The 13796-nt window shown below is 37.5% G+C and overlaps 1 protein-coding gene and 1 pseudogene across 2 annotated transcripts in view; one reads left to right on the top strand and one right to left on the bottom strand.

Annotated features, from left to right (window-relative positions):
- The window catches only part of HIPK1 (homeodomain interacting protein kinase 1), a 52629-nt gene that overhangs the window by 20440 nt on the left and 18393 nt on the right, over positions 1 to 13796 (bottom strand). For both annotated transcript variants that reach the window (XM_006895697.1, XM_006895698.1), the window contains exon 3: positions 4495 to 4618. In XM_006895697.1, the coding sequence (XP_006895759.1) occupies positions 4495 to 4618 (124 nt within the window). The remainder of the gene's footprint in view (positions 1 to 4494; positions 4619 to 13796) is intronic.
- LOC102859484 lies at positions 2295 to 2767 on the top strand (annotated as a pseudogene).

Raw genomic sequence — 13796 nt, forward strand, 5'->3', positions numbered from 1 at the left:
ACTGAAAGTCATCTGTAAATATATATACAAATATGCTAACCTACCCATAAGTAATTCTCAAATAGCTATGCAGTAGCTTCCTTCTTATTTTATCTGCTATTTACAAGGACATAGCAGATAGTCATTTTAGAGGATTTTGCAGGGACTTTTTGCTTCTTTGTAGACTTCTGGTACAAAGTTCAAAAAACTGAAGATTTCCAATATAGAACAGAATACTTTACAATAAAATATTTTTATTGACCACTAAAATATTTTCCTTGCTTGTTTACCAAATTATAAAATATTAGGAAATAATTTCCTCCAAATGGTTCTTCTTTGGTACCCTAATTCCTATCAATTTCACCTTCACTAAACTGCTTAAATTTTCTAGTTCCCTATCCCACTCCCATCAGTAGGGGATGGTATCATGTTAATTCAGTCAACATTCACTGAAAACCTACTATGCAATAAAACATCAATTTAGTAAGTATCGTTTAAGAATCCCTGGAGGCTCTTACGTTCAGGGAATCTATGATATTAAAAGAGGGAGAGCTCTGGTGGTTTAGTGGTAAGGAATTGTCCATCCTTCTCCCTACAGAGCTGGAATTGCAGCACAGTTTCTTGTCACGAGGCCACAAGAGCTCCCCCTAAAATAAAGCAACAGGAAATAGGCAATTCAAAAAGGTCAAAATGACATTTTTAAACATGAACTTCTTTTGCATACAAAAAGGTATAAAATATTTTTTAAAATCCAAGGTAAAATCTGTAAACTACTCAAACTCATTGCCACAGAGCCAGAATCAAATTATAGTTGACCCTCCTGTGGGTTTTCTTAGTCTACAGTGAATTACATCTCATCGTGCAAAACAAAAATTCTCACACCACTGGATCAATAGGCAGGCAGCATTGTGATAGATGGAGAAGACTGAAGTTGTCAATGATTTCATTGTACTTGAATCTATACAATTAATACCCTTGCAGTCATCAAATGACAGTTACACTGGGAAAAGAAAAATCTGCTGTCAATTTCCAGAGTACTATAAAACAATAATATCTCCCAGAGTGCTACAAAGCAACAATATTAAAGACTATGGTGTGCCTGACAAATGCACAGCTTTGTCTTTAATATCAATTGCTTCTTATACATCTGAAAGTTGCACAACAAATAAGGATGACGGAAGAAGAATGTATGTTTTTGAGTTATGGTAGTGAAGAGTTTCGATATCCCAGGAACCACCAAAAGAACAAACAAGTCTGTCCTAAAGGGAGTACAACCAAGGTGCTCCTTAAAGGCAAAGATGGTGACATTTCCTTTCACATATTTTGGGCATGTTATCAGGGGGCAGGAGGGTCTAGTCCTTGGGAAAACACATCCTGCTAGGAAAGGGAGAGGTTCAAAGAAAGAGAAGGCCCTCAACAAGATCAACTGACACAGTGATTCTAACAATGGGCTGAAGAATATAAGAGGTCATTTATTCTAAGTGTCATTTTTTTCTTTTTTTTGGGGGGGGGGGTTTGTATTGTTTTTATTTTTTTTATTAAATTTTATTAGTTTTAATGAACATTTACAGAGATTTTGGGTTTCATTCATTCATTGTTGCACTGTTTTCTCCACCCTCATCCCCAGTTCGTTCTTCTTTCCCCCCCCATGTCTGTTTTAATTGTCCAATTGCCACAGTGCTTGTCAAATAAGTGTCATTTTTTTCACATTAACAACTTTTTAAATCAGGATATGACTTAGAGTTAATACCTTATCTTAGTTAATTGGCAGTATTCATTCTTTCTTAGAAGTATGAAGAAGTTGTGCACTTTTATAAGGTGTCTTAGGTTGATAAAATAAAGCATATATACTTCTCTATATCCACATGCTTACATAGAACATGGCTTTATGTAGTACAAATTTATTCATTCTTTTAATAAGTTTGAGCTAGGCAGTAATAATCTTAATAACAGAAATGGTTCCTGCACTTACTGAGCTGTCTGTCTAATGTGGAAGACAGACACTGAATGCACAGTTCAAACAAGTTGGGACTTGGGGGGTAAAAATCGAATAGGCTTATATAAATACATAAAGGAGTCCTGATGGTGTGGTGGTCAATACCTGGATGCTAAACAAAATATCAGTGGTTTAAATCCAACAGCCACTTCACTCCATAAGAGATGACTGTGGCGGTCAGCTTCTGTAATGATTTACAGCCTTGGCAATCCCATGGGCAGTTCTATGCTATCCTACAGCGCCATCACTGGACTTGACTCACAGCCATGGGTTTATAAAAACAGAGGCAGTCCTCCTCTTTGACACATTTACTGCGAGAATGAAGACCATTCTCAGCAACCAGATTGTCAACATTCCAGATAATGTCGACATTACTCTGAAGGGCTGCATAGTTACCATGAAAGGGCCGCAGGGAACCTTGCACAGGGACTTCAACTACATCATCATAGAGCTCAGTCTCCTTGGAAAGAAAAAGAAGAGGCTTCGTGTGACAAATGGTGGGAAAATAGGAAGGAAATGACAGAACATGATCAAGGGTGTTACACTGGGCTTTCATCACAAGACGAGGTCTGTGTATGCTTATTTCCCAATTAATGTTGTGATTCAGGAGAATGGATCTCTGCTTGAAATTAGAAACTTCTTGGGTGAAAAATACATTTGGAGAGTTCGAATGAGACGAGGTGTTGCTTGTTCAGTGTCTGAAGCCCAGAAAAATGAGTTAATTCTTGAAGGAAATGACATTGAACTTATATCAAATTCAGCTGCTTTGATTCAGCAAGCTACAACAGTTAAAAACAACAAGGATATCTGAAAATTTTTGGATGTTATCTATGTCTCCAAAAAAGGAACTGTTCAGCAGGCTTATGAGTAATAGCTAGGAGTTTTCAAGCTACAGAAATGAAGCTGGATGGGTCCTAAGATACATCTGAGTCTTGCAATAAAATTCTATTCATGTGAAAAAAAAAAAGCGAGGCAGTCATGTTTTACAGTGTATGGGAATTACAACAAATTTCCTTTATGATCATCTGTTTTTTAATTTTTCTGTACATCTTATCATTAGTTATTACATACAATATATTACATATAATCCTGCAGCAATATGCTGATATTATAACTTTCCGGACAATACCCAAAGATAGATAAAGATCTAATTGACAAAGACAATAAACTGGAAAAAAAAATGACTCCCATCTAAACTAATTTATAATGGAGTCATCGTAAGTCAGGGACCACCTATACCTGAGAGAGCTCTTGCAGCATAGTGGGTAGAGTTGTGCTACCAACCCAAAGGCAGTGTACTCCATCAGCTGCTCCATGAGAGAAAGATGGACAATCTCCTTCTGTGTGATTTTATAGACTCTAGAAACCTGCTGGAGGGTCAGCTGTGAGTCAGTCCGACTAGACTATAATGAGATAATAACTTATACCTGACCTAGACTACAGCTGGTGAGGAAAAGCTCCCAGAGAAAATGACACTTGAGCTGATAAAAGTAGGAACGGAGTAGGTGATAGAGAAAAAAAATTCTTGACCATGTAAGCAATATGTGAAAGGAAGGGTCTGTACTAAAAGGAAGCATCTCTTTTACCAGTGCTGAAATTATATCAATGGGATCAGAATGCAAGACAAAATTGTATACGATCAACCAGAGAGGGAAAGAGGAAAACCTAAGACAGAACATAGAAACAGTAGGGACACAGAGGCCATATTAAAGATTACTGTATTAAAATAAAAACAACAGGTAACCACTGAAGTTAGCATGTTCAAATTTGTTTTGAAAAGATGACTGGAAAGAGACCAGTTGATAAAGGGAGACTGTCCAGTTGACTATGGTAGTAACAATCAGGGAAAATGTGTTTAACCAAGAGGCAATTAGAACATAAACAGAAGATACATGTACACAGACAGAAGTATGTTTTCTTTACTCAATCCACTGTGAGTCAATTCCAACCAAGCAAATCTATAAGGCAAAAAAAAACTGTCAACTGGTTTTCCCAGGTTGTAAATCTTTACAGAAAAAGATTGCTTCATCATTCTCCTATGGGAGGCTGAAGGTTTCAAACTCCTGCTTCAGCTGGCAGCCAAATGCCTTAACTACAGTGTTACCAGGGTTCCTATTTAGCATAACCCACCCAAACCCCTTACTGTCAAGTTGATTCTGACTTGTGGTCAGAATTGTTAGGGAGATTGATTATTTCTTCCTTCGAGCAGCTGGTGGACTCAAACCATTGAACTTTTAGTTTAATTGTCCAACATGTTATACACTATGCTACCTGGCACAAAGTAGGCATTTAATAAAAAATATGAAAAATAAACGAAATGTAGACTTGCAAAGATAACTCAGGGAAGAAGCAGGTAAAGCAAATTCTAATATTCTTTGTATTCAATTACAAAGAGTTCAAATCTTTGTAACTGAACTCTTTTCCCTGGAATCTAACTACTTCACTAGTATTTCCTTTCCTCTAGAATCTCTCACTAATAACTGCATGCCTTCTGCTTTCATTCAAACGCACACTCTTACCTGATCATACTCTGAAGCACCAGGATAAAGAGGCCATCCCAGAAACAGCTCGGCTATCACACAACCCAGGGACCACATATCAATAGCTTCGCAAAATGGCAATCCAAGAATGATTTCAGGAGCTCTAGCAAGAAGAAAATTATGATTTTTTAAAAAAAAGAAAAACATTTTGGAAAATTAACTTTGCTGACCAAGTCCTGTGTGAGTACCAGCTAAAGGTACATTACTTTCATGACACTGAAAACAATCTCTTGTATACAATCTGTTATTTAAAATTCTTTGGGCTAGATGTGTATAGGATTTAGACCAGTTCTAATTTCAAAAACATGATGTAGTGCATAAACCATAGATTTATCTCAGTGGAATTTGGACTATCATCCCATAATCAAACACATTAATATTTCTGAAAGCACATATGAACAGTCACAATAAATTGGATGCAAATGGAAAAAAAAATCCTAAACAGTAAGCTGGTTGAGTAAAATACTTTAAATAGCCTTATATTAGTTGAAGTCAGGTCTTACCACTAAATAAGATTTTATCAAATTTGGGAAAAGTTTTGAGACCTTTTGAATTTTGGAATTACAGGCTGCAAAAAAATATATATCAAAGGACCTACTCAATAAATACACCTTTGTGACAAAAACACCTTGTGAAGATTTGTGACTGACAGTACAGATGATAAGAACCAGTCTGTCAAGATATGAATCTCAATCCTATCATTGACATCATAACTACAGGCAAGTTACTTACCTCTCTGTCTCAGGTTCCTCATCTGTACACACAGTAAGAGAATCTATCTCTTAAGTTTAAATAAATGTATCAACGTTTTTATAACATCAACAGAGAGAGAGAGAAAGATCAGCTGGCCCAGTGGACAGAAACCGATGCTACCAAGCCAAAGGTGGGTGACTTTTAATCCACGGCCCTCGGGTCTGTCTTTCATTGTTTTTGTTCAGACATTCCTCTAGGTCGTATAGCCCTGGTGTACAAGTTGCCATACAGAGGTCACTTGTGGTTGCTGTGAGGCTGAACACTGTGACACTGATGTCATTTAAATAATACTATTTAAATGTGTTAATGGCTGGTTACCCAATGCGGTCAGAGAGTGGGGTGGAGCTCCCTGATTAAAACAAGCTTGGAAACAGGAATGGCATCCAATTCCGTTATAGCTTGCCTCTGGAAACCCTATGAACCTGGAGAGAAGATGAAAGGCACCCAACCGTCGAGGACTCTCTTCATAGGGCTGCTATGAGTCGCCTGCGACTCAACGTCACTTAACAACAACAACGTCAAAGTTTTTAGAAGAGTATCTTACACACAGTAAGCCCAAATAAGCAGTAGATGTGACTCAGAGGTGACCCTCCAATGGGTCATCAGAGGCAATCAATTGCAGAGGAGAAGATTGCTCATTTTCTCTCATGGAAAAACTGGTGGAGTCAAACGTTCTGACTCTGAGTTGGCAGCAGAACTCTTTATCATGAATTAGTGTTATTAACTTTGCACTCTGTGTGCTTTTGCAAGTATCTCCCCCATTAATATTTCAATTAAGAAACACAGCCCAAAGGAAGGACGTTCCAGTGGCAGAGTTTGTACAAAGCTTCCCTGCTAAGGCAAAGACTGTATCTCTCTGAGGAAAGATGGGCACTCTTTCCTCTTGTGTGATTTACAGTTTCTGGAGGGTCAGCTATAAGTTGGTTCCAACAAAACGGCAACGAATTTGGGCATTGTTTGGGGGTTTTTGTTCTTTTATGGGATTTTTGTTGGTAGGTGGTTTTTAATCTTTTGTTATTGTTATTGTTGTTCTGGTTTTTTTGTTTTTAAGAGCCCTAAGAAACCCTAAGAGAGCTCTGGTGGCCTACTGGTAAAGAGTTGCACTGCTAACTTCCAAAGGCAAATGGTTCAACTCCACCAGCTGTTCCAAGAGAGAAAACAGGCAAATCCTCTGGAAAATTAGCTAGGAGTTGGTTCCAACTCAAGAGCCCATAACAACAAGGAGACAAAACCTTAAAAGACAATCTATGGCAATATCATCAACGAAAAGCTTTATACACTGAAGCATCTTTAGGGTACAATTATTATTTTAATTTACAGAGGAAGAAACCCTGGTAATCTAGTGGTAAGAAGTTGCACTGCCAATCCTAAACACATGGTTCAAGTCCACCAGCTGCCCTGAGGGACAGAGAAGAACAGGCTCCCCCAGTGTGATTTAAAGCCTCTGAAAATCCAGTGGAGGATGAGCTACAAGTCTGTTCTGATTTGACAGTACACAACCACATTTGTTGTTGTTGTTATGTGCCATTGAGTCGCTTACAACTCATAGTACAGACCCGATGTACAACAGGACTAAATGCTGCTCTATCCCTTGCCAATCTTATTGTCTCCACCATGCCCATCCCCATTACCCCAGTGATGGAATCAACCCATCTCATCAAGGGTCTTCCTCATTTAGAGAGGAGGAAACGAATTTTTAGAGAAAAGATTCATTTTGTCCATATTACACAGTGGGTAAATGGCAGAGCTAGGATGAGAATTGTATAACAATCTTAAAAAAAAAGAGAGAGAGAGAGAGAATTGTAACAATCTGGTTCTGGAGCACATTACATTGTCTCTCATTAAGTTTAAACATAGGTACATATCCATATATAAATGTGTACTTGTCATGATAGTATACCAGATCTATTACTACTAATTCAAATGCACAGGACTGCTGCACAGGATCTCCAAGGTTTTAAAAAAGTGGGTTCTGCTTCAAGTTTTCCCACCATCAATCTTTTGGTTAGCAGCAGAGCACTTAACCACTGGGTTAACTCTACCACAGGGGTCACAAGGTTAATAAATATTTTTCAAATTTTACTAAAATTAATAAATGGATTCAGAAGGAGATGGGAAAGAAGGCCAAACAGAAAGAGTCAACAGAGAAAAGCAGTGGAAAGAATGCTATTACATACACTGTGCATATTGCAATGTCACTAAACATTTATAAGTTGAATGGAAAGCCAATTATATTTATATTTATAATATTATTATATTATTTTATAATTTATATTATATTATATCTTACTAGATAGTAAAATCTCTGATAGAAATTGGTGGGAATCCCAGGAATATAGTTTCTAGACATCCTTCAAGCCTGGAACTGAATGTGCACCCCTGCCTGTGCTTGCAGCCAAACCACAGGCACATAAAGTAAACAATAACACCATGGAGGCATGTACTCCTTAGGACATTCAATCACACAAGGTCAAAAAGGCAGCTTTTACTCAGGAATAAAGAGCAGGAAGGCAGGAAGGGATAGGAAAGAAGGCCAAACAGAAAGAGTCAACAGAGAAAAGCAGTGGAAAGAATGCTATTACATACACTGTGCATATTGCAATGTCACTAAACATTTATAAGTTGAATGGAAAGCCAATTTCATCTATAAACTTCCACCAAAACACAATAAAAACTTTAAAAAAGATGACATTTACATAGTGCTCAACATGTGCCACATACTCCTAAATTGTTTATAAATGTCAAGCCATTTAATCTTTAGAACCACCCTGTACTACATATTAATACTATTGCTATATATCATTAGAGAGAGATCAGCTGGCCCAGTGGACAGAAAGCGATGCTACAAAGCCAAAGGTGGGTGACCTAATCCACAGCCCTCAGGCCTGCCTTTCATTGTTTTTGTTCAAACATTGCTCTAGGTCGTATAACTCTGGTGTGTCCACTTGCCGTACAGCTGTAACTTGGGGTTGCTGTGAGGCTGAACACTGTGACACAGATGTGTCAAATGCATTAATGGTTGGTTACCCAATGTGGACAGAAAGTGGGGTTGAGCTTCCCCAATCAAAACAAGCTTGGAAGGAGGAGAGGTATCCACTTCCATAATAGCTTGCCTCCGGAAACCTGGAGAGAGGATCAAAGACACACAACGGCTGAGGACTCTCTTTCATAGGGTCGCCATGAGTTGCCTGCCACTCGACGCATTTAACAACAACAACAACAACAACAACAACAACATATATCATTAATTCTAAAATGTACTTTTCACATTTTAACATATCTGAAATTGAGGTGAGTCTTAAAAACAGCAAATTTTACTAAGTGTTTTTATTTTCTTCCTGCTGTTTTGTACTGTTCGAACAGACTCCCACCAGACCTTGCAGCGGGTTTTCAGAGACTATAAATATTACACAAGAAAATGTACATCTTTTCCCTTCAAAGCAGCTGGTGGTGGATTCAAATCACCTGCCTTTGGTATGACAGCACAATTCCATACCAACTAGGCCACCAGAACATTCCTCTTCCTGTTATAAAGTGCTGTACGACTCAAATATCAACCCTATGAACAATGGATCTGAACCATGTCCTATTCAGTACCATCTTAATCATCTCTGGCATATGTGAGGCCAGCATTACAGTCATTGTGTCAATTCATCTTGTTGAGGTTCTTTAGCTCCTCTGCTGATCTTCCACCTTTCTGAGCATAATGTCCTTTTCCAAGGACTAGCCCCTTCTAACAACTTTGTTAATGCTGTTGTTTACGACAGAATAGGAACTGACTCATAGCTGACATTCTAGTGGGTTTTCAGAGGCAGTAAATCACACAAGAGATTATCCAGTTGGTGAATTCAAACCATGTGCCTTTGTAATAACTGCACAACTCCTTACCACTAAGCCACTTACAACATAGGATTTTAGGAAACTCCAAAATCATGTAATGGGGAGCTCTCGTTTATCAAATATTATACAGGAAAATAGATCTATCCAGAAAGAGCTAGGCAAACGGCAGTGTCTTCTTGCAGAATGTCTACTAGGTTTTCCCAACTATCAAAAATATATACTTACTGTTGCCTTTTGGGGTGGAGAGGAAGGGGACAAAGACTGAGGAAGAGAAAATATATACCATTTGCCCAAATGATAAAACATCCAAGTAATTAACTATGAACAACTTCCCTTAGGAAACAGGCTAAATTAAATGAGGGAACAACAAAGGGTCTAAAAGCCTTCACAATTCTTGTACAGTAACAGCAGACGATCCAGCCCTGTTCAGATTTATACTATTTGACGGCTATGGAGAGAATCATTAATTTATCAATTTCTCAACTATTTTACATAAACTGTGGTTTTGTTAGTAAAAAAAAAAGCTATTTTCAAAAGTAATTGGTAGCTACAGCTACTTATTACTAATGGAATTCAAATAAATCCCACTAGTGTGGCAGATTTTCAAAAGAGTATAAGCATGTAGGCCCATTAATAAACTAGAGGGCAAGAGTACCCAGAAACAATATAAAAGCTTTTCTAAAATGGAAAAGAACAAAGTTTTCTACTCTGAGCGAGCAGAATCATTCATTTCCAAGTTCATAACAGTGCCAAAAATAGCTGGGTGGAAGAATGCAAATGGCTTTGCGCCAAAATAAAAACTAGGCTTAGAACATTCCTAGGAGAGTGGCAGGTTGATTTTACTACTCCTACCAGATTCAGAAGACATATTAACAGTCCAAAGGTAGGTCTACAGAAGTGACCAGGTCATGCAATAATTTTTTGTTTGTTTGTTTCTTGCCTTAATGTTTCCTTTTTTTAAAAAATGCAATAATTTTTATCTTTAAAAAGGTAGAAACAATATTAATAACTGTTAGTTTTTTAAAGCTTAAAGCTTCAGTGAAATGAAAAAAAAAAAATGTTTAAAAACCAAGCAAACAAAGATTAGCTGGGAAAGCATGTTTCTCCACTTGATTTCACTCTGCTTTGGGTACAGCAAAAGCAGCAAAGGATTTCAGCAAAAGCTAACTCAAAACAACAATCCTAGCACCTCTACCACAAAAAACAGTCAAGCATCAAATAACTAAGTAAACAAAAATGGTCAAATAACAGTAAGGCAGCTTAATCCACTGAAGGGTTTTTTACTGTCACTAGAGCACAGAAATGTTAGACTTAACCTAACATCCCAGGAAGCACAGAGTTATTTTATTTCCCCTTGCATGAAACAGGAAGGAATCAGTAGAGGGGGCTTGTGTCTAAAGACAGAGTGTTTTAAATTCAGAATTCAGGCTCTAATTTTGAGAAACAGTTTTATTTCCCTGTCATCTTTCCCATTTGCCAATTATTTCTCAGGCCCCAATATAAACCCTAGACATTAAAACCTTGATAATACTCATCTATATAATAAGGAGGGCCTAGTAGAAATTTAGTCTAGTACCTTTCTGGTTCTGATATCCTAACAACTGGGCAATAGGGGGGCGGAAAAAAAAAGAAGACTACCTATTGAAGCATAGAAAAGAGAAAAACAAAACAAAACTTGCAGCACTTGCTTCAGGAGGAAAATGGTATTAATTGCAATTTGGACACGGTAGGTTTCCCCTTTGAAGATACACCCCATCCTTAAAGAACAAATACAAAATAGGCTCTAATTACTGTATAGCCAGGTGGTGGAAAATCACCACCTTCTCCTCTTTTGATTTCCCAACTTCAAGCTTCTTTAAATTGAAAAACTCCTGTAAGGCCATTCCACTTCCTTTACCGAGCTCAAAGCAAGCTGAAGTTAGGATTGCGTCACAGAACAAATCATTCTCTGGTCATTTTCATGAATATTCTTGTTTCTTCTTTCCCAATTCAGAGGCATCAAAACAACTTACCAGGTTAGAGATATTACATAAAGTCTAACCTCCTTTATCTGTGACTTAGGTCAAACTATAGTTTCACCATCAGATGAAATGGGTTTATTTATCTAGGATAAACTAAAAAATACTTTCCTTCTCTGGAACTTGTCCTCACATATATAACAAAGTCATCTCAGGCTGAAACAAAATTCAGCTAGTTTGTTCAGAGGGTGCTTTGGTGGCCTAACAAGTTGTTGTGTCAACCCTAAAGAACGTGGTTCACAACCATGTGATTTTAAGCCTCTGTAAATCTATTGGTGTGTCAGCAATAAGATGGTTTCAACTCCACAGCACACAACAACAGCAATTAGTTCAGAACGAAGACTAGCAGTACAAGTGATTCAAAAGCTCAGCTGCTCACCCAAAGGTAAGTAGTTTGAATCCACCAGGGGAGAAAGATGTGGCAGTTTATTTCTATAAAGATTTTCAATCTTGGAAACCATATGGGGCAGTTTTATCACGTCCTACAGGGTCTTGTTGGAATTGATTTGATGTAATAGTCTAGTTTGGATTTAGTTTGTTCAGAACAGAACAACAACAACAACAAAAAAAAAACTATTGAGCTTGTTAAACATGGCAAGTCTTCTCAGAATTCAAAGGCCAAGGATAAGTTTTCTGAAATCAGTCTGTATTTATGGTGATCCAGAGAACAAAGTATATTATTTCTACCACCTAAGTCATTCAGCTATGTTCATGGCCAACAGAGTCAGCTGGATGGTTTACGTCAACTGATAATATTTTGGCATGTTATCAGTAAGATGAAGTAATGTAAAATAAAAAGGAAAACAGGAGGAACGTTAGTTAGCTTTGGAGCCAGAATGCTTTACCAGCCAAAAGGATTTCACTGAGGTTTTCTGAAAGACAAGAAGGTAAAGACTTAACAGACTCTAACCAGGCAATAGAAAAGAAGCTTATCCACTGTGGATAAAAGTAGTGATAAAGAAGGAAATGTCTGAGCTGCTGTTCCATCTGCCATAGGCTTATTATCAAGTATTTCTGTGGCAGCACAGAACACTCACATTAAATCCTAAAGTCAAGCTAAACACATTCTGATCACACGAAACTATAGACTAAGGGACACAAAAGTTACGTCCATAGTTAATAACCAAGATGTGATGGATTTATTGAAAATTTTGTTGAAAATCAACTCAGTTGATAAAGCAAGTCAAACCAAAATAGTGCAAAACACAGCTTAAATTAAATTATAAAAATAGGGAAAAACTGCACACTCATGTTTTTGCAGCTTTGTTCACAATAGCAAGGAGTTGGAAACAACTTAAGTGCCCATCAACAAATGAATGGATAGAGAAGCTGTGGTATATTGACACAATGCAATACTACGCTGCGTTGAAAAACAAGGAACTCATGCAATATTATTCAAAATTGGTGACTCTGGAGGACATTATGCTGAGGGAAGTACTCAGTCACAAAAGGACAAATACTGCATGGTGCCACTGTTGTAAAACAGGACTGACCTTGGGATTGGGGAGATATTGAGAAAGATGGTTTCAATAACATATACTGCATTGAAACAGATGAGGGAGAAAACTGTTTAAAAGGGATGTGTGATTAGGTATTTTTGTCATGACAGGAGTCTACAGCGAAGGCTACTTGGTGGAGTGGACCTGGGGGAGGGTTTGTAAAACAATGAAAGAATTTTTCTTTTACTTTTCCAAGAGGATAGTGTACTGGGGGGAGGGGTTGGAAAGGGGGAAAAGTGCAACCATGAATGAATGGAAATCCAAAGTCTCTGTAAATTTTTACTGAAATTAATAATAAATTTAAAAAAAAAAGAAAAGCACAAGGTAAAAAATAAGGAAAAAAGTACAATGATCAGCAACGTAAAAATAAACATTAGTCAAATGACTTAGAAGTTAAAGGAAGCTAAGTAGCTAAAACTATTTTTCCCCTAAATCTCCTTTACCCTTTTAGAATAAAAATCCACTAAAATATTTACATGAAATAATTCTTATCTACCACCAAAACAAAACCCAAACTGATGGCTATCAAATCCTCTAAAACTTCATTGCTACCAAAAGGGGATGCATTTTGTTTCTGACAACATGGACCAACAGTTAAAAATTAATATCTGCAGTTACTGACTCGAGAGATCTAGAAAGAGGAAAGCTAATCAAATCTCATTTCGGTGTTATTTGCCTCTTAGCTTCCTCGCACTCAGAAAAGGGCTGCAGAGTCAACCTTTGTGTCCTGTATTATATGTACAGACATGGAAGCAGTGGAGTGGCAGAGATGCTCCAAGACAGGAGATGATCAGAAGGAAATGTAGTTAGAATCCAAGTCATGAATAAGTAAATGTGAGATTCTCAAAACAAAAGAGTTTTTTATGCCACCTCTCACACAAGTAGAAAATTTCATAGAAAAAGAATAGCTAAGAATAAATGAGGTGTGTACTAAGAAATAAAAGCTCATTTTAAAAAGCCTTCTCCCTTCCTTCAGCAATATTCATGGTGCTTAGGGACCACAAATATAACATTTAATTATATAATGATTAAAAGAAAGTAGTCATGGGGAGCTCTGGTGGCCTAGTGGCAAGGAACTGCAACTACAATCCCACAGGCACACGGTTCGAATCCACCAGATGCTCTGCCGGGAAAAGGAGGAACAATCTCCTCCTGTACCAGTCAGATCTGA

Source organism: Elephantulus edwardii, unplaced genomic scaffold (assembly GCF_000299155.1).
Source record: "Elephantulus edwardii isolate Elephantulus edwardi_28Jun2011 unplaced genomic scaffold, EleEdw1.0 scaffold00174, whole genome shotgun sequence".
Lineage (NCBI taxonomy): Eukaryota > Metazoa > Chordata > Mammalia > Macroscelidea > Macroscelididae > Elephantulus > Elephantulus edwardii.